This window comes from Mesocricetus auratus, unplaced genomic scaffold (assembly GCF_017639785.1).
Source record: "Mesocricetus auratus isolate SY011 unplaced genomic scaffold, BCM_Maur_2.0 Super-Scaffold_100053, whole genome shotgun sequence".
Classification (NCBI taxonomy): Eukaryota; Metazoa; Chordata; class Mammalia; order Rodentia; family Cricetidae; genus Mesocricetus; species Mesocricetus auratus.
In genome coordinates this window covers 1,944,902-1,966,041 of record NW_024429230.1, presented here as the reverse complement: position 1 = coordinate 1,966,041, position 21,140 = coordinate 1,944,902, and the positions used below count along the sequence as shown (strand labels likewise).

Sequence of the window (21,140 nt, the reverse complement as noted above, 5' to 3'; positions counted from 1 at the left end):
TGTCCGTTCATCCATTCACTTCCTTACCTCTCAGTCCATCGATTGACTTTAGAGACACAGGACACCAAGGAACCCTGCCTCTGGGTGGCCCAAGCCCTTCTCTTCCCAGGCCTGAATCTACACTGGGAGCCAATGACCTGGTCCCATTTCAGTGAGAAGACAGAAGGGATTTGGGGCACCTCTCCAGTCCTCTCGACACTTAAGCCACATGTCAGTCAGTGATTACAGCCTGCCAGCCAGCATAGATGCTCCTAGGATCTTGTTCAAATATGGACTCTCAGGCCCCTGCCACCTGTATACAATCCCAGAGTCTGTATTTCCAGCTGGTGCCAATGACTCTTGTGGAGATGGCCTTTACAATGGCACTGGCAGGTCCAAAGCAGGGTCCCCCCTGCTCCATGTGGTCCCTACTATAACATGATAAATAAAAGACCCAGAGACAGATGTTGGGGTTCAAGCCTCAAGCTAAAGATTGGAAAAGCAAAGCAGCCAACCACTAGTTCTTACCTCTACTTCAGACTGAAAGGCAATGCCGGCTCCACCAAACCTCAGACTTCAATCCCAGACTGCTATGCTCACCTTTAACATGGCTGGAGAACCCCGAGACTGAATACAGAAGACCCTGTTCCTATCTTTTATACCTCTCCAGTGCTTGGATTAAAGGCATGAGCTCTGTTACTCTTTTAGACTGATTCAATCTTGTGTAGCACTGGGTGGTCTTGAACTCAGAGAGATCCATTGTCTCCTGAGTCCTGGCTTCTACGGCTAACCAGTATGGGCTGCTTTGCAATATTGATCTCCAGAGGCTTTAATAAATAATAAGCAATATATCACCACACCCTACTGTAGGAAGCAGGCTGTTATAAGGAAGAGATCACAAAGCCTGGCCTCGCCCATCCCTATGGGCAGACATTGTTAGCTACTGATCGCATATGCTGTGCACCTGGGAGAATTGAATCACTGGTGCAATGGTTTCAGGCTCTTCATTGTCCTTTAAAATATTTACTTGTTTTGTTTGTTTGGTTTTTTTTTTTTTTTTTTTTTTTTTTTTTTTGGTTTTACGAGACAGGGTTTCTCTGTATTGTTTTGGAGGCTGTTGGTCCAGCCCAGCCTCGAACTCACAGAGATCCGCCTACCTCTGCCTCCCGAGCGCTGGGATTAAAGGCGTGCGCCACCACCGCCCGGCTTAAAATATTTACTTGTTTTAAGAGACCGGGGTCTCATTCTCAACTCTTAGATTCCTAGTCTGAAACTTCCTCCCAGAATATTTTGGACCATAGGTATGCATCACTATTAATCACAGGGAATCCCAAACACATACAAAGAGAACAGTAGTGTCTTAATTAGGGTTTCTATTGCTGTGAAGAAACACCGTGACCATGACAACTCTTTTTCTTTCTTTCTTTCTTTTTTTTTTTTGCTTTTTTTAGAGACAGGGTTTCTCTGTGGCTTTGGAGGCTGTCCTGGAACTAGCTCTTGTAGACCAGGCTGGTCTCGAACTCACAGAGATCCATTTGCCTCTGCCTCCTGAGTGCTGGGATTAAAGGCGTGTGCCACCAATGCCCGGCCCGTGGTAACTCTTATAAGGAAAACATTTCATTGTCATGGCTTGCTTACATTTTCATATGTTTAGTCCATTATCATCATGGCAGGACATGGTAGCGTGCAGGCAGATGTGGTGCTGGAGAAGCAGCCAGTTGTCCTACATCTTGACTTGTAGGCAACAGGAAGTGATTGTTTGAGTTACTGGACAGTATCTTGGGCATATATGAGAACTCAAAGCCCGCCTCCATGGTGACACACTTCCTCTAACAAGACCACACCTACTCCAACAAGGCCACACCTTCTAATAGCACCACTCCTTATGAGATTATGGGGATCAATAACATTTGAACTATCAACAAGGCCACACCTTCTAATAGCACCACTCCTTATGAGACTATGGGGGCCAATTGCATTTGAACTGCCAGAAGTAGCTACTTTGCAGCCAACATCCACACCGAGTCACCATCCCTAGCCAATCCTGCTTCACACACCTCCATCAATACCCTTCCCTCCAACACTGTATTTTTGCATTATTCAATATTTTTATTTTATGTATGCACATACACAGCACATGCGTCAAAGTCAGAGGACAACTCTCTGATGTCCATTTCATTCCTCCTTCATGTGGCTCCTAGGAATTGAACTCAGGCCTCTAGGCTTATTTGGCAAGCATTTTACCTGCTGGGCCATCTCCCTGGCCCTCCAACTATATTGTTTTGATGCAAATTCTAGATGTCATATCATTTCACCTGTGAATAGTTTACTTTTTTTTTTTTTTTTTTTGTGAGGCAGTGTTTCTCTGTGTAGCCCTGGCTGTCCTGGAACTTACTCTGTAGACCAGGCTGCCTTGAACTCAGAGATCCACCTGCCTCTGCCTCCCCAGTGCTGGGATTAAACTGCCATCATACCCAGCTTAAAGATTTATTTTGAATTATGTGTGTGTGTGTGTAGAATGCACACAGGAGAGCAGGTTCTGGCAATGCCTAGAAGAGGGCAGTGGACCCCTGGGAACTCAAGGCCCCGGGCGGTTGTGAGCCATGACACAGGAGTGCTGGGAACTGAACTCAGGCCCTGGGAAGGAGTAGTATGGGCTCTAAACTGCTGAGCCATCTCTCCAGACTGTGAACCTGGTTTAAGTTTCCTTACCATTTAAGTGTTTCATGTGTTTGAGTCGCCTGGAGTTATTTTTAGTATGTAAGTCCAAAATGTCCTTTTCCAAGAGGCAGGGACCTTTCAAGTTGCATTCTACGTAGTTTTCCATCTGATGTTCTCTGAAGCTCTGGCCTTTCTAATAGTCTTTGATTTCTTCTATCGAGCTGTGGCCCCCACCACCCTCCCTCTCAGCTGCTAAAGCTGCTTTTGCCAGGCATCTTCAACGAGCCATTTCTTTCAAATGTAAAGTGGGCATAATAGCACCTTTCAGAGAGCTTAAGACTGGGTTAGTGATTCTCCCCACCCCCTTCATCAAAGCCCCGCCCCCAGGCTGTGTCATATTCTTTTTTAAGTTTTTTTTAAAAAAACAATCTTGTTTACACACCAATCTCAGTTCCCTCTCTCTCCTGTCCTCCCATTCCCCCACCAAGCTCCCATCCTACTCCCCATCCACTCCTCAGGGAGGGTGAGGCCACCCATGGGGGATCATCAAAGTCTGACACATCTAGGCTAAGAGAATATCCCTCCATAGGGAATGGGCTCCCAAAGCCCATTCGTGCACTAGGGATAAATACTGGTTCCACTGCCAGAGGCCCCACAGACTGCTCAGGCCTCCCAACTGACACCCGCGTTCAGGGGGCCTGGGATCCTATGTTGGTTCCCCAGCTGTCAGACTGGAGTCCCTGAGCTCCCACTTGCTCAGATCAGCTGTTTCTGTGGGTTTCCCCAGCATTGGCCCCTTTGCTCATCACTCTTCCCTCTCTACAACTGGATTGCCGGAGTTCGGCCCAGTGCTTAGCTGTGGATCCCTGCTTCTGCTTCCATCAGCTGCTGAGTGAAGGCTCTATTTAAGGTAGTCATCAGTCTCATTATAGGGGAAGGGCATTTAAGGTGATTCTAAAGAATTAGAACGACAGCACCTGTCACAAAAAAAGTGTCCTGTAAGCACAGCCCTCCCTCAGAACCCATGGAGGAATGGTTCCAGACCCTTGGAGTCACCAAATCCATAGATGTTCAAGTCCCTCCTGTAAAATGGCACAGTTGGCTTGGGAGAGAACTTGCCTACCAAGCACAGAGTCCTGGGTTTGATCCTAAGTCCCCTATAAACTGGGCGTGGTGGTCCAGGCCTATAACGTCAATACTATGGAGGTGGAGGGAAAAGATGAGAAGTTCAGGATCACTCCACCATACATAGTAAATTTGAGACCAGGTTGGGTTATAGGAGACCCTGTTTCAAAAGTGGGCAGGGTTCAATGTTTGCATATGGAGAGTTTAAATCATCTCTGAGTTACTTGTGATACCTGACACAGTATATGCAGTGTGTGTGAACGGTGGTTAAACTATACTGATCAGACTAAACAGAATTCTCAATAAAGGAACCTAAAACGGCTGAAAGGCACTCAAGAAATTGCTCAACATCCTTAGCCATCAGGGAAATGCAAATCAAAACAACTCTGAGATATCATCTTACACTTGTCAGAATGGCTAAAATCAAAAACACCAATGACAGTTTATGCTGGAGAGGATGTAGAGAAAGGAGAACACTCCTCCATTGCTGGTGGGAGTGCAAACTTGTACAGTCACTTTGGAAATCCAGAAAATGGGAACCGGTGTGCTTCAAGATCCAGCAATTCCACTCTTAGGCATATACCCTAAGGATGCACATTCATACAACAAGGACATCTGTTCAACTATATTCATAGCAGCATTATTTGTAATAGCCAGAACCTGGAAACAACCTAGATGCCCCTCAACTGAAGAATGGATAGAGAAAATGTGGTACATTTACACAATGGGAAAAACAAACAAACAATGGAATCTTGAAATTTTCAGGCAAATGGATGGAACTAGAAACCCTCCTAAGTGAAGTCACAGAAGACAGACGTGGTTTGTACTCACTTATATATGGATATTAGACATAGAGAAAAGGATTACCAGCCTACAATCCACACCTCCAGAGAAGCTAGCCTGCACGAATGCCTACATGACAGAAGAGGGCGCCAGATCTCTGGCCGGGCGTTGGTGGCGCACGCCTTTAATCCCAGCACTCGGGACGCAGAGGCAGGCGGATCTCTGTGAGTTCGAGGCCATCCTGGTCTACAAATCGAGTTGCAGGACAGCCTCCAAAACAATACAGAGAAACCCTGTCTCAAAAACCAAAAAAAAAAAAAAAAGAGAGAGAGAGACATACACGGTCCCCCAGTGAAGTGGAAAGGGACAAGAGCTCCTGAACAAATTGGGAGCATGGGGGAGGGGGAAGAAGATAGGAGAAAGAGGAGGGGAGAAGAGGAGGGGGAAGGAGAACAGGGGGGAGCAGGAAGATTGAGTGGGGGGAGGAATAGAGGAGAGCAAGAAAAGACACACATCAATAGAGGGAGCCACTATAGGTTTAAAGAGAAATCTGGCACTAGGGAAATGTACAGAGATCCACAAGGATGACCCCCAACTAGGAAACTAAGCAATAGTGGAGAGGATACCTTAAATGCCCTTCCCCTATAATGAGATTGATGACTACATTAAATGTCATCCTAGAGCCTTCATCCAGTAGCTGATGGAAGCAGAAGCAGGAATCCACAGCTAAGCACTGGGCCAAACTCCTGGAATCCAGTTTCAGAGAGGGAGGAGTGACCAACAAAGGAGTCAAGACCACAGTGGGAAAACCTGCAGAAACAGCTGACCTGAGCAAGTGGGAACTCATGGACCCCCAGTCTGACAGTTGGGAAACCAACTAAGATGACTGATGCTCACATAGACAACTGTCTTCCGCCCAGGGTTCCCCCGTCCCGCTTCTGGGAATGGTTGTCCAAAACCAAAGCCTCACGGATCTAGACTCAGCCACATGCACTTTCTGCTGGACAGTCTCTTCCTGCAGAAACGCCTCCCTAATCAGGTTCAAAAAGCCCCAAACCAGCACTTTCCAGTCAAATAAGGAAAGAAGCAGGAGAGGATAAGGCCTCCCCTAGGAAGTCTACTAAGTCTGTCCCATCACGTCACTGAGGGAGGACACCAAGGCACCAGCTCCCCCACCCCCACTGTGTCTAGGCTGAGCAAGGTGTCTCTCCACATAGAATGGGCTCCACTAAGTCAGTTTGTGCATTAGAGTTAGATCTTGGACGCACTTTGGACCCACTGCCAGTGGCCTCATACATTGTCCCAGTCGCACCATTGTCACCTATATTAAGGGAGTCTAGTTCAGAGCAGATGGGAGGTTGTTGGGGAAACGGAAAGAGCAGAGGGGTAACTGGGATTGGAATGTAAAAAATAAGTTAATAAAAAAAATTTTAAAAAGGGGCTGGAGAGATGGCTCAGCGGTTAAGAGCACTGACTGCTCTTCCAGAGGTCCTGAGTTCAATTCCCGGCAACCACATGGTGGCTCACAACCATCTGTAATGAGATCTGGTGCCCTCTGCTTGTCTGTAGGCAGAAGGCTGTATACACAATAAATAGAAGAAATATTTTTAAAAAAATTTAAAAAAGAAGCAGGTGACTGGGAGGGAGTGGCACTTACCTTTGATCCCAATGCTCATGAGGAAAGGCAGGCAGATCTCTGAGTTCAAGGCCAGCCTGGTCTACAGAGCGAGTTCCAGGACAGCCACCTAGGGTTACACAGAGAAACCCTATCTCAGAAAAACCATACATACATACATACATACATACATACATACATACATACATACATACCAAAAGGGGGGGGCTGGCTTCCTAGGGGAGTTTCTGAGGCTCAGTGCTGCTCTTGGGTGTGCTGTAATTCACCTCAGGCCCCAGGCCTTTTACTGTGTTAGCACTGGAATGTTGGGGAGTGTCGTTTAACTGTCATCATGGCCTTCCTCATTTACCTGTATGGCCTGGGGTGAGCAAGGGGGGCACTCTCACCAAATTAAGCTCTGCTGCTTATCACCTCCTATAATACCCCCCCATCCCCTGCTAACCCCACCCTCACCTCCTATAATGCCCCCCATCCCCTGCTAACCCCACCCTTACCTCCTTCTATAGTGACCACTGTTCCATTCTGACCTTCTTTCATGCAGAAAGGAAAGAAAATCCCTTGGCTCCAAAATGGCATCAGGAGATACAAAGACAAGCCTCAAGAATGCCTACCCCTCTGCCAAGAGGCTGTCCCTGCAGGAGGAGGAGGAGGGAGAGGCTGAGGACTACTGCACCCCTGGAGCCTTCGAGCTGGAGCGCCTCTTCTGGAAGGGCAGCCCCCAATACACTCACGTCAACGAGGTCTGGCCCAGGCTCCACATCGGTGACGAGTAAGTTCCAAGCCCGGCCTCACGCTGCCCTTACTGCCCTTACGTCGCCCTGGGAAAGGCACAAGTACTTCCTCGATCATTCCGTCCTAACTCCTAGTCACAGGCATTGCCTCCCAGGTCAACTGTCCTATGAGAAGTATATTAGTTAGGGCTCATCTTCACTTTACAGAAAACCCAGAAAAGACCCTTAAGCAAGACAGGCTTATTTTTCTCTTGTGTGTAAGTCCAAAGGAGGGCTATCTGGGGTGACCATGGTGACTTCAGGGGTACCGAGATGAGGGCTTCTGTGCATTGCTTCACCATCATGAGGGTCTAGCATCCTCCTTCAAGGCTGCTCAGGATCCAGAATCTTCACAGGGCTCTGCTATGAATCATGGGACCCAGATAGTAGGAAAGTCAGGAGAAAGAAGTCAATGAGGGCAGCTTTCGAGGGGAAGTCTAGCCTAAGACTTCTGCTGCATCTAGCTGCAAGGGAGGTGGGGAAATAATCTTCTATTTTAGCTGACTATTAACTGCAGTAGTACAAGTTTGGCATAGGAGTACCCCAAACTATGTGTCTGAAAAAAACAGTAGTCAAAATTGAGATCACTGCCCCTTTATAGGCCTTATAGTCAGTTTCCACATGTCACAAGCAACTGAGAAATATCTATGATAGGTGATGGTGATGATGGTGATGACAATGATGACGATGATGGCCATAATTTAGGAGCCACTGTATGATAGCGCTACATTAAGGGCCCCACAAACATGACCTCATTGGCCCTCACGACAACCCAATGAAAGAGACTATCTCAAGGTAAGGAAACTGAATCACAGAGCTGTTTAGGAAGTACCTATATCCTAAAATCTTGAAGACAGAGAGCCAGGATCCATGACTTCTACTGCACCCCCATCACTCCCACCACCATCTTTCTGAGCGTCATGCCCTGCCTGTCCTTAGAGCACATGCGCAGAACCCAGAGCATGTTGCTCTTAATGCCCAGCTGGCGGTGGTGGTGCCCACCTTTAATCCCAGCACTCAGGAGGCCAACCTGGTCTACAGAGTGAGTTCCAGGATAGGCTCCAAAGCCATACAGAGAAACCATGTCTTGGAAAACAAAAAACAACAGCAAAAGATTTATTAGGGGCTGGAGAGATAGCTTAGTGGTTAAAAGCACTGGGTGTTCTTTCAGAAATCATGAGTTCAATTCCCAGCAACCACAAGGTGGCTCACAACCACCTGTAATGAGATCTGGCACCCTCTTCTGGCATGCAGGCATACATGTAGGCAGAACACTGTATACATAATAAATCTTAAATACACACACACACACATACACACACACACACACACACACACACACACACACACACACACACAAAACAGCTAGCTATCTACAAACCAGAGGTAAGTTATCTAGCATGGATGTTGGGGAAGTCCTGTGTATATGTTAATAAAGCACTGCTGGCCAATAGGGAATCAAGATAGGTGGGACTAGGAGTCCAGGAGGACTCTGGGAAGGAGAAACTCAGGAGTCAAGATGTAACGCCATGGGGTAGGAAGCCCGGAAACTTCTCCAGTAAGAGACATACTTAGATTAACAATTATGGGGTAATTACTTAAATCAGAGCTAGCCAGTAAGAAACAAGCGAGGCCAACAGCTTCATAATTAATATAGCCTCCTGTGTGTTTATTTGGGACTGATGTGGCTCTGGAACCAGGCTGGCGGGAAGGCTTCCCTTTACACATGGGCTCTTGTCTTATGTTTCCTTTAATCTTTTTTTTTTTTTTTTTTTTTTTTTTTTTGGTTTTTCGAGACAGGGTTTCTCTGTGGCTTTGGAGGCTGTCCTGGAACTCACTTTGTAGACCAGGCTGGCTTCGAACTCACAGAGATCCACCTGCCTCTGCCTCCCGAGTGCTGGGATTAAAGGCATGCGCCACCAACGCCCGGCTCCTTTAATCTTTTTTTAAGCTATGAGAAATTAGAAAAATTGCATGCTATTACCTACTAAGTTAAACTAAATAGGGAGGGGTTATAAAAACAAACTGCAAATCAAACGTGGTGCATCATGTCTGTAATCCTAACACTTTTGAGTTAGAGACTGGAAGATTAGGAGTTCAAGGCTAATCCTGGTTATATAGTAAGTTCAAGGCTAGCTTGGGCTCATGAGACTCTGTCTCAAACAAAACACAAAAAAATATACAGTCTCTCTTTTTCCACTCAACTTTTCCAGTAACAAGCATTAAGTTTTGGGTGTTTTGCTTTTTAAGCATTTTTTGTGGTTTAAAAAAATAATTTTGTAATGTTTAAGCACTCTGCCTGCAGGCCAGGCCAGTGCATCAGATCCATTTATAGATGGTCGTGAGCCACCATGTGGTTGCTGGGACATCAACTCCTGGAAGAGCAGCCACCTCTCCAAACCCCCTTTAAAAGCATTTTTATTGCATATGTGTGTGCAAGCCACAATGTATGCCAGGAGGTCACAGGACAAATTAGCTGAGGTTGGTTCTCTCTCTACCATGTGGGAACCAGGGATTGAACTCAGGCCAAGCAAGCACCCTTACATACCGAACATCTTTTTAAAAATTAATTTTTATTTAAATTAAAAACGATCTTATTTTGCATTCCAGTTCCCTTTCCCTCCAGTCCTCCATTCCTCCCCCATCCCCCCATCCCTCTCCCCATCCACTCCTCAGGGAGGATGAGGCCTCCCATGGGGATCACCAAAGTGTGTCACATCATTTTGGACAGGACTTAGGCCCTCCTCCATCTATCTAAACTGAGAGTATCCCTCCATAGGGAATGGGCTCCCAAAGCCCATTTGTGCATTAAGGATAAATACTGGTTCCACTGCCAGAGGTCCCATGGACTACCCAAGTCCCCCCAACTGACAACAAAGTTCAGGGGGGCTGGTTTGGTCTTATGCTGGTTCCCCAGCTGTCAGGCTGGGGTCCGTGAGCTCCCACTTGCTCAGGTCAGCTGTTTCTGTGGGTTTCCCCAGCATCGCTCCTCCCTCTCTGCAACTGGATTCCAGGAGTTTGGCTCAGTGCTTAGCTGTGGATCTCTGCTTCTGCTTCCATCAGCTACTGGATGAAGGCTCTACGAAGGCATTTAAGGTAGTCATCAATCTCATTATATGGGAAGGACATTTAAGGTACCCTCTCCACTATTGCTTAGATTCTTTGTTGGGGTTATCCTTGTGGATTTCTGGAGATCCCCCTAGTGCCTGGTTTCTTGTTAAGCCCATAATGGCTCCCTCTATTAAGGTGTCTCTTTCCTTGCTCTCCTCCTCTGTTCTTCCCACAACTCAATTCTCCTGATCCTCCATGTTCTCTTCCCCTTCCCCTTCTCCTCTCCTACTCAAGAGCCAGCAATTCCACTCTTAGGCATATACCCTAAGGATGCACATTCATACCACAAGGACATCTGTTCCACTATGTTCACAGCAGCATTATTTGTGATAGCCAGAACCTGGAAGCAACCTAGATGCCCCTCAACCAAAGAATGGATAAAGAAAATGTGGTACATTTACACAATGGAGTACTACTCAGAGGAAAAAAACAATGACATCTTGAAATTTGCAGGCAAATGGATAGAACTAGAAAAACCATCCTGAGTGAAGTAATCCAGTCACAGAAAGAAAAACATGGTATGTACTCACTCATATATGGATTTTAGACATAGAGCAAAGGATAACCAGCCAGCAATCCACAACCCCAGAGAAGCTAGGAAACAAAGAGAACCATAGGAGAAAGAGGAGCACACTGAACATGTTGCTAGGCCCCAAATATCAAGTTCATGTGCTAGATCTACTTTCTGTGTACTATTTCAAACACATGAAAACAAACACACCCACATACGAGGCATTTTGATTTCCTTTAAACAGATTTTTTTCTAAAGAATTTATTTTCATTATATATACATATGCATGCCTGGGGGCAGAGGGGAACTAGGAGTGCAGGTACCAGTGGAGGCCGTGGTGTCAGAGGCATCACCCCTGGAACTGTAGTTGTAAGACGGCCACGGAGGGTGCTGGGAACCACTGGGGTCCTCTTCCAGAGCAGAGCCTGCTGAGCCGTCTCTTCAGCTTCACAATGTGTGTTTCGTCAACTCCTGGTTTTCCTGCCTCACCCCCTCAAGCACTGGGATCAGAGGCATGCACTGCCACATCTGGCTTAAACAATTTCTTCTTAGAAAACAAATCCCACCATGTCTGCTGCTCTGCATTTTTAATATTCCACAGTACAACTGCGGTATGATTTGTCCGGTCGTTTCCCAGTTGAGAACATTAGGGGAACTCGGGCGAGGGCTGTGCAGAACTCAATGTACTGTCTCTCCTACCATTCAGCTCTACTGGGATATAATTCATACCCCATAAAACCCATCCTCTTAAATGGTACAATTCAGCGATTGTATGATATTTGCAGAGTTGGGCAGCCATCTCCACTGTCTCAATGCAGAACGTTTTATTATCTCAGGAGGAAACCAGGATCCACCAAGCAGTCACTCCTTCCTCCCCACCTCCTCAGGCCCCTGCAGACCCAGTCTGCCTTCTGGGTATGCGCCGGCCTAATCTGGGCTTTGTGTGGCAACGCATGACCTGGTACGTGCTTTCCTCTGCATCCTCTTCACCGTTCACCTACGCCATGGAACGCATGGATGCTGCATTCACTTTTAATACCGAACAACCTCTGTGTTATACTTGTAAATTCCCCACAAGCCAAATTTAGCAGTTGTCAAAGAGGTGAGCATACACGTTGACCTCAGATATCACTTTAGGAAAAAATAGTTCACAGACACAGGAGTCCATAAGGATGTGAGCCCAATACTGTTTATACTAAGGCTGACATAGACAACAAGGGAACACTGTGGACACCTTCAGGTCTGGGACTAAGCGAAACTCTACCTCTATGCGGTCATCTTAGATCCCGTGAAACAAGCCACTCCCACATCTCAGTGACCTTCAACACAGCAGCTTATTTCTCAATGTCACAGTCCACTCTGACTCCACACGCCATACTCACTGGGGTCTGGGCTCCAGACTGACCGGGCAGCCCCCATCTGGGGGACGGCTGGGATATTTTTCTCTCTTGCAGCAGAGAGAAAAGAAAGGCATGGTTAAATCATGACCTGACTTACACAAAATGGATGCCATGTCTTTTGTTTGTTTGTTTGCTTATAGGGAACTCTCATATGACTGAGGCTGGCCTCCCACCTCCTAATCTTCCTGGAGCTACCTCCAGAGTGTGCACCCCCAGGCCAGCTGACACACGCCACTTTTATCCATATTTCACGGAACCAAGCAAGTGTGAGTCCCAGCCTCCTGGTGACAGTGTCAGGAAAGCTGAGGCCACTCCTAAGGAGGGACGGCGAACATCCTAAGCAAGAGTACAACCTACCATGGCCTCTGAAAAGGTGTAGTGTTTTGTGGACAGGGCTTTCTACCTTTCTGGATCTATTCCTCACTTCTACGACAGTTGCTGGGAAGTTGCAAAGCTAAAAGAACGTGTTTTGGAAAGGTAAAGAGACAGACAAATGCAAATGTCATTGTCACTGTTATTAGTGGAATGTCCAGAAACGTAGGTGAAGCCAGACTGTGGGAGGCTGAAGGACAGGAGAGGGCTGCTCTCATGGAAGCACTGTGAGCGTCTGGGCACTCTGCTCAAGAGGGTGCCTGACAGTGCCAAGTGCCCCAAGCTCCCTTGACCTTTCAGCATAACCCTGCTTCTTTCAACCAAGAAACGTTACTGCCCTTCCAATTCAATGAAACCCCACTCAATCAGGCGCCAACACACACACACATACACACACACAGACATGCACACACACACACACACACACAGATATGCACACACACAGACATACACACACACAGATATACATACATAAACACACACAGATATACACACACATACACAGATATGCACACACACAGACATGCACACAGATATACACACACATACACAGACATGCACACGCATACACGCAGACATGCACACACACAGATATGCACACACATACACACACAGATATACACACACACACATACACACACAGACATGCACACACACAGATATGCACACACATACACACACAGATATACACACACACACATACACACACAGACATGCACACACAGATATATACACACAGACACAGACAGACAGATACACACAAAAAGACACAGACATGCACACACAGACACACACACATACACAGACACATGCACACAGACACACATACACAACCTTACACACTCAGAAGTCAGGCAGCTCCAAGGTCAGTCGTGTGACCTAAACACAGCAGGGACCGGAGTTAACTCAACCTCATACTTGACTCCAGTCCTGGTTCCGGGTTTTTATCAAGGGTCACAGACTTCAAAGGGCCATGGATTTCATGGCAGTATAACCAGGCGAGACTATAACTCCTGGTGACAGGTGACAGGAATACCTGAGCTTCTTGCTCCCACCGTTAGTGAGACTCGCTCCAGAGGCATAAAGCCTAACTTTTGTTCAATATTTCTATTGAGGATGAATTTTCTCTTATCCATAAAGCACCTAAAATTTCTGAAAGTCTCTGGAAGACAGTTTGGAAGGCAATCCAGACTCAGGAGTAAGGACGAATGGATGTTCTGGGTCACTAACACCACCCATTATCTATTGCTGGAGCCTAGGTCAGTGACTCTTGGGACTTGGTTGTGGCCAGAGTTATCCCCAAGATGACCTCCATTCTTTCTCCTCTAGGCCCTCTTTAGGGAAACCAGCAGGTATCTGAGCTCTTGGGTCACAATGTCTGGTTTCTGTAGGACTTTCATCTGGCTATCCAGCTCTCTGAGCTTCAGTTTCTTCTTTTTTCTTTTTATTTTTATTCATTCATTCATTCATTCATTCATTCATTCATTCATTCATTTATTTGAGACAGGGTTTCTCTGTATAGCTTTTGAGGCTGTCCTCGCTCTGTAGACCAAACTGGCCTCGAACTCACAGAGATCCACCTGCCTCTGCCTCCCGAGTGCTGGGATTAACCGGCTGAGCTTCAGTTACTTCATTGATATGATTTATAATTTAATATGTTGACATATCAGAGCTTATTTCAGTGCCTACTATGCTTAAGTGTGAACTATTACAGATGAAGTTGGTTCTAGAAATTTCACAGTATTTGAAGTAAGTACAGGCTAAGCACTAGTTTTTGTTGCGAGGGGTCCTCTTGCCCTGAGGACAGCCTGGAGAAACCAACCTGTTTCTAGCCTAAGGCATGAGGAGGAGTGCCTGTGAACATGTGAGTTCAGGATTTCTAAACATGTGCTCAATCCCAGGCTGTCCCAAGGGGTTCAGCTCCATTGGGATGCCTAAAGTCCCCAAGTCCCCATGATATACGAGCCCCACAGAAGGCCTGCCGGGTTAGCAGGGGATTGGGGCAAGGGCCAACAGGCCACCTTGTGGATGTCTCCGCGGGGGACTCTTTCTCATCCACTGTCTACTTCTCATCCTTGGTAGGGAACTGAGTCTGTCTCAGAGGGAAGTACGGACTCCCAGAGAGTAGAGCAAAAGTCCCCATTGTGTGTGGCCACTAACTGCCTGGCCTTTAACAAAACATTTTATTGTTCTGGGACTTTGTTTATTTATTAAATAAAGGATGATTTCAAAGGTCCCTGTCTGGCTGTAACATACAGTTCTTCTAAAATGTCCTATTTAATAAATTAGGCTTTATTAGGTTCAAGCACATACTTGTGTTATTACTCTTAAGTCATTTAAATTAGATTCAAATTAGGTTAACCAAGTGTTGCCCTCCAGAGAGCCAGGGACTAGGAGATAAGAATAATTCATAGCCTCTTATCAATCAGCAGTCCCTGAATGGGTGCTTTAAGAACTGCTTGATCATGCTTGAAAAGCACCACTCGGCTGTAATTTGAATATCCTCACTTTAATCTCCTTCACATCTTTCATTTGCTTAGCAAAACCTTTCTTTCTTTATCTCTCCACAAAGTCAGCGAAAAGGGCACTATCTTACTACTGTGAAGGGACTGAACATTCCTAGGCAGAGTAGCCTTTGATAACACTGGGCTGACACAGAGTAATTGAGAAATTTCCCTTTCCACAATGACATCCATACACTCTCCAACTATGCTGCCTTTCAGATGTCTGGGGCCCCAAGGCAACTCCCTACCTTTATTAACTGTAGCTGCCACCACGGCTTCGTTTCAGAGGGTCACCAGCAACCTGAAACCCTTCCCAAAGAGCCAGGTCCCTCACAGGCAAATGCCTGTACCCAGCTCCCCACCCCACAGCAGCCCAACTTGGCAGCCCAGGATCTCCATCTTGTCCTTTCTGATACCTTTGCTCCCAGACAGCTAGCAGTCTCAAAAGCCAGAGGCATCTATCTCGTGGGCCTGCAGATGGGGAGACTGGAATGGGATGAGGGGGGTCTCCCATCGATGTATCTGGACACACACACACACACACACAATCACTGTGGCCTCGAAGCACCAAGTGAAGCTGACACTTGGCCTGCTACTCCAAGGGCGGGCATGGCTAGAGGAGGATGCAGCAAAAATGTGTGTGCCAGCGTTAACAATTTTGCATGATGGATGTTTCCCAGAACCAGAAAACCTGGACTTTGAGCCTTCAACTATTGCAAGTGAACACTACTCATGTATAAGGCAGCCAGAGAAAGATGGCCCTCTCAGGCTAGACAAAACTTTCTCAGGCAAGGTTCGAGCAATGTGAAAGACTTTGACAGCACAATGAGCCAAGTGCCTCGTTTAATCGCTGATGCACTGTGTCCAAACATGGCGTCCAGCACGTATTTTCTGTCCTTCCTTGGGCTCCATTGTTGGGGGTGAACTGTGGGGAAGCAGTATGAAAAAGGTTTCCACTTTGGCTTTTTAATTTTGTTTGTTTGGTTTTTCGAGACAAGGTTTCTCTGTGGCTTTGGAGGCTGTCCTGGAACTCGCTCTTGTAGACCAGGCTGGTCTCGAACTCACAGAGATCCGCCCGCCTCTGCCTCCCGAGATCTGGGATTAAAGGCGAGGGAGCCCCCGGCGGCAGCTGCGATTTTTAACACAGGGTCTTGGTATGGGGCCTTTCCTCTTGTCTCACTATCCTGAGCGCTAGGAAATGACAGGCCTGCCTCACCATGGCCAGTGGGAGGAAATAAAAACCCACCGCATGTCTCTAATAATCAGTCTCTCCTAAGTACTGAGGAAATAATATCAATAAAGTCATAGTACACATTTACATAGTAAATGATCATAAAGTGCTCATTACTGAATTTACAACACACACACACAAATCAGAATTCCCCGTTACCCCATTATCCAAGGATAAACATTTTGATGTACAATTTCCCATTGCTCCCCCACTGAATTTCTTTAATCTGGCAAAGAAACTGGAGCACGGCACTGCTCAGTGTCAGAGACCCTGTAAAGAAAGCACTCTCTGTGTAATCGGGTCTGTTCAGCAAGAGAGAAAAGTGAGGCTCCCAAGGCTTTAGTGTAGAGCAGTGGTTCTCAGCCTTCCTAATGCCGTGACCCTCCACTACAGTTCCTCAGGCTGTGCTGACCCCAACCATAAAATTACTTCGTTGCTACTTTTTTTTTTCTTTTTTCTTTTTTGGTTTTTACAAGACAGGGTTTCTCTGTATTGTTTTGGAGGCTATCGGTCCAGCCCGGCCTCGAACTCACAGAGATCCGCCTGCCTCTGCCTCCCGAGTGCTGGGATTAAAGGCGTGCGCCACCACCGCCCCGGCCTCGTTGCTACTTTCTGTCATTTTGCCATTGTTTTGAATTGTAACTTAAACATCTGTGTCTCAGGCGACCCTGTGAAAGGGTCGTTTGGCCAACTCCCAAAGGGGTCACGACGCACAGGTTGAGAATGAATGGTTTAGAGGTTTTAGTTCAGGCAGTAGTTTCAGCTATTGCTGAATGGCCTCAGTGTGCCCAAGACCCAGCAGCCCAGTGAGTCAGTGAATTCCACGCTCTTTGGCATCCGGTGTCTCAAGGGAGCAAGAAGCCAGGAAAAATACCTGCTGCCCCACAGGCCAGCTACAGAGTGCACACAGCCCTGACTCCATGGAGGACAGTGACGTCAAGGCCACACCCAGGAAATGACACAACAACCACTACAGTGTTACAGACAACAGATAAAAAATTTGGCAGATTGCACAACACAGATATAAGCCAACAGGCACAACCACACACGGGCTGACCTCTGTAGATGTCAGAATGGGAAGCAGCCTCGCCTAGAGAGGACTGTCCCTGATGTCCAGTACAGAATCCTGCAACATGGGAGTGGCTCCTTTCCTACCTGAAAGAAGGTGACAGACAGAGGTTACAAGGAACTGCGTATCTAGGCCATGCACACCCCTTGCCTCTGCACAAGAGTTCATGGGGAAATGGTCTAAGAATGTGATCCAAGGAGATGTTATAGTGTGCTTGCTTTCTTTGTTTCTTTCTGGTTTTGTTTTGTTTTGTCTTTAAGACTCTCTCTGTTCTGTAGCTCTGTCTGTCTAGGAACTTGCTATGAAAACGTGACTTATCTCCCATAGATAACACCCTCCAACATTTCAGGAACTTACCTGTCCTTGGGCAAGGGGCTTGCAGATCAGAGACATTTTTGTCTCTTGGATCTCTTAGGCATAGTAATTATAACTTAAAGTGTAACTTTGGTTCTCACAGTTTTTCTGTGTATCCCTGTCCTATAGCTCACTCTGTAGACCAGGCTGGCCTCAAATTCGCAGAGATCTGCCTGCCTCTGTCTCCAGAGTGCTAGGATTAAAGATTTGCCCCACCACCGCCCAGCTCAATGACTTTTCTTATTGCGCCACCCAGGCCCATCTGATGAGGGTTAGCACCTCTCACAGAGGGTAGGCCCTCCTTCATCACTTAAGAAAACATTTCACAGACATGGCCACAGGCCAATGTGATCTGGTCAATTCTCTATTTGAAGTTCTTTCTTCCCAGTGATTCTAGGTTTGTGTCATGTTGACAAATGAAGCTGACTATGACTGACGGAGTCTGAAGCAGGCTTTCAGGGGCAACTCTAGGGACTGGCAGGGTGTGGACCAGGGATGAAAACAAGGAAAGGGAGGGCTCTGACTGAGGAAACCAGGCCATGTGAGGAAGATTTTGCTTCTTCAGTCTCTCTACTGCCGTTAGAACCCAGAACTTGGCCATGGGTTTGCAGGTAGGGAATTAAGGAGACTTTTGTCAAACAAGGGATTGATGATGTTCTCAGAATAAAATGCACAGGGCAGGGATAGTGTTGCTTGCCAGTAAATCCAGCACTCAGGAGGCGAAGGCAGGAAGATCACAGGTTCAAACCCAACCTGAGCTGCATATGGAGAGACCCTGTCAGTAACAACCAAAATGGAGCAAACCCCATGATTCTAACAGGCTCATGTGTGACAGAATGTCCCACCCCATTCCCAAGGCAAGTTAATGAAAAGGAGACACCCCGTATTTGCCCATTTTCCTAGTTAGGAATAAAACATTGCTGTGAAGACACATTACAACCATGGCAACTCTTACAAAGGAAAACATTCAGTTGGGGCTGGCTTACAGTTTCAGAGATTCAGTCCATTATCAAACTGGGGAGCATGGAGGCGTGCAGGCAGACATGGTGCTGGAGAAGGAGCTGAGAGTTGTACGACTTGATCTGCAGGCAGCAGGAAAAGAGCATGTGCCACTGAGCCCGGGCCAAAGGCATCTGAGACCTCAAAACCCACCCTCCAGTGACACACTTCCTCCAACAAGACCACACCTTCTAATAGTGCCACTCCCTGTGGGCCAAACATTCTAACACAACAGTCTATCTGCGGGGGCCATTCCTATCCAAACCACCATGCCTACGATATTCATGAAGAATAAAGATTAGAACACGGAGGACAGTTGAGATGACTCAGGGGTTCAGAGCATCTGTTGCTCTTCCACAGGGCCCAAGTTTGAGTCCCAGCACCCACCGAGTATCTCAGAACTGCCTTTAATTCCACTTAAGGTGATCCAAAGCCCTTCTCTGGCCTCTGCAGGCACCAAGTGTGCATTTAGTGTACTGACATTTGTGCACATGAAACATCCATACACATACAAAAGAATCCATATAATTTAAAACATTTTTCCTTTAATTAATTGAAATGTTCATCTGCGGCAGGTCTTTTTTTTTGTATGTTTGTTTGTTTTTTGCTTTTCAAAACAGGGTTTCTCTGTAGTTTTGGAGCCTGTCCTGGAACTCACTCTATAGACCAGGCTGGCCTCGAATTCACAGATCTGCCTGCCTCTGCCTCCCAAGTGCTGAGATTAAAGGTGTGCACCACCACCACCATTGGCTTGAGCCAGGTTTTCTTAATGGACACTTAGGAATGAACATCAGATGCAGCTTTCCTAATTATTATTAGTGTGCATGCATGCACGCGTATGTGTGTATGTGTGTGTGTGTGTGTGTAGGGCATGTCGGGCATGTGGGCAGCCCACATGTACAGAGGACAATGTTGTAGAGTTAATTCTCTCCTTCTGCTTTTGTTTGAATTCTTTGGTCTTCCAGCACATCATACTATATTAGGTATGTTGAGTCCTTTTTGTTTGTTCGTTTGTTTTGAGGGAGTACAACCCTTGCTGTCCTGGAACTCATACGCAAAAATAAAAATAAATAAATCTTAAAAAAAGAAACAAAAACAACTGGAAGATCTTACATCTTTATCTTTAGTGGGGTAAAGACTGACAAATTTTTGTGGGGTTTTATTTTCCACATTCTTGCTGGGCATGTTACTTCTGGAAAATGGCACATGTTTTTTAACACATTACTTAGAACTAGGATTTTTACAAATATCTAGATATTAAAGGCCCTTTATCATCTAAATTATTGTGTGTGTGTGTGTATGTTCATGCGTGTGCACTATTCAAGCTGCCATTGGATTCTGTGGAGGCTTTGTGACTGAACCCAGAGTGAGCAGTGTTTCTGAGGGGCAGGGTGGGGGTGGGGTGGGGGAGGTTAGAGCTTCCTGTCAAGGACAGTTAATTTTAATTTTTCCTCCGAGCTCAACCTCAAAGTGAGGCTGATTGCTACTCAGCGAGACAGGCTGTGTTAGTGGAGGCTTTAATTGAGTACAGATCTGTGTCCCAAAAGCTAACCTTTGTTGTATACATATTTTGGGACAAGAAAGAAAATGAAAACCAGGCCTTTTGAAGGCAAATGATGAAAGCAGAATTTGTTCTACATCCAGGATGCCAGCACCAAGGGCCAGCTGGGGGAGCTCCATGGAACCCCAACTTCCCACACAGCACCTCCCCCCCTACACACACACACACACACACACACACACACAATTTCTGAGACAGAATCTCACTATGTAGTCCTAGCTGATCTGAAACTCACTATTTAGACCAGGCTGGCCACAAAATCACCTGCCTCTTCCTCCCAAATTAGCACTAAAGGCATGTGCCACCAAACTGAGTCCCCGTTCTTTTGTTTCTTTCAGACAGGGCCTCACTCTAGTCCAGGCTGGCCTGGAACTTATAATGCTCCCCCTGCCTCAGTCACCCAAGTGCTGGGATTAAAGACGTGAGCTATCATACCCGACAGTACACACAGACAGCAGCTCTAATAGGCTCTTCGGAAAATCTCTCCATAAGCCCAATGCCTGTATAAAAGCCTACTAGTGTCCTGTAATGGGGACAAGGACACTAAGGAGGGTGCAGGCACCCTGGCAGAGGACTGGGCATGTGTTTCTGTTGTGAGGCTCCCCCTGGCCTAGACTGTTGGTCCTTGCTTCTGTTCATATCGTTTTGTCCGTGGCCTTACCATGGGTAATGACTTACTATGTGACCTTGACACACCTGGGAAGAGGACTCTCAATTGAAACATTGCCTCCATTAGCCTGGCCTGTGGGAGTATTTTCCTGATTTCCAATTGATAGGAAAGTATCCCTATATATAAGGAAAGTATCCCTATGTATAAGAAAAGCATCCCTGTACATAAGAAAAGCATCCCTGTACATAAGAAAAGCATCCCTGTACATAAGGAAAGCATCCCCATATATAAGTATCCCCATACATAAGGAAAGCATCCCTGTACATAAGGAAAGCATCCCTGTACATAAGGAAAGCATCCCTGTACATAAGGAAAGCATCCCTGTACATAAGGAAAGCATCCCCATATATAAGTATCCCCATACATAAGGAAAGCATCCCCATACATAAGGAAAGCATCCCCAT

At 46.5% G+C, this 21,140-nt stretch overlaps 1 protein-coding gene across 2 annotated transcripts in view; it reads left to right on the top strand.

Annotated features, from left to right (window-relative positions):
* The window catches only part of Dusp29 (dual specificity phosphatase 29), a 42,950-nt gene that overhangs the window by 10,584 nt on the left and 11,226 nt on the right, over nucleotides 1-21,140 (top strand). Inside the window, exons 1-2 of one of the 2 annotated variants that reach the window (XM_040735987.1) lie at nucleotides 6,500-6,547; nucleotides 6,726-6,953. In XM_040735987.1, the coding sequence (XP_040591921.1) occupies nucleotides 6,516-6,547; nucleotides 6,726-6,953 (260 nt within the window). In that variant the 5' untranslated portion in view covers nucleotides 6,500-6,515. Of the gene's footprint in view, nucleotides 1-6,499; nucleotides 6,548-6,725; nucleotides 6,954-21,140 lie in introns of those variants that run through there. The other variant, XM_040735988.1, reaches the window with a different exon arrangement.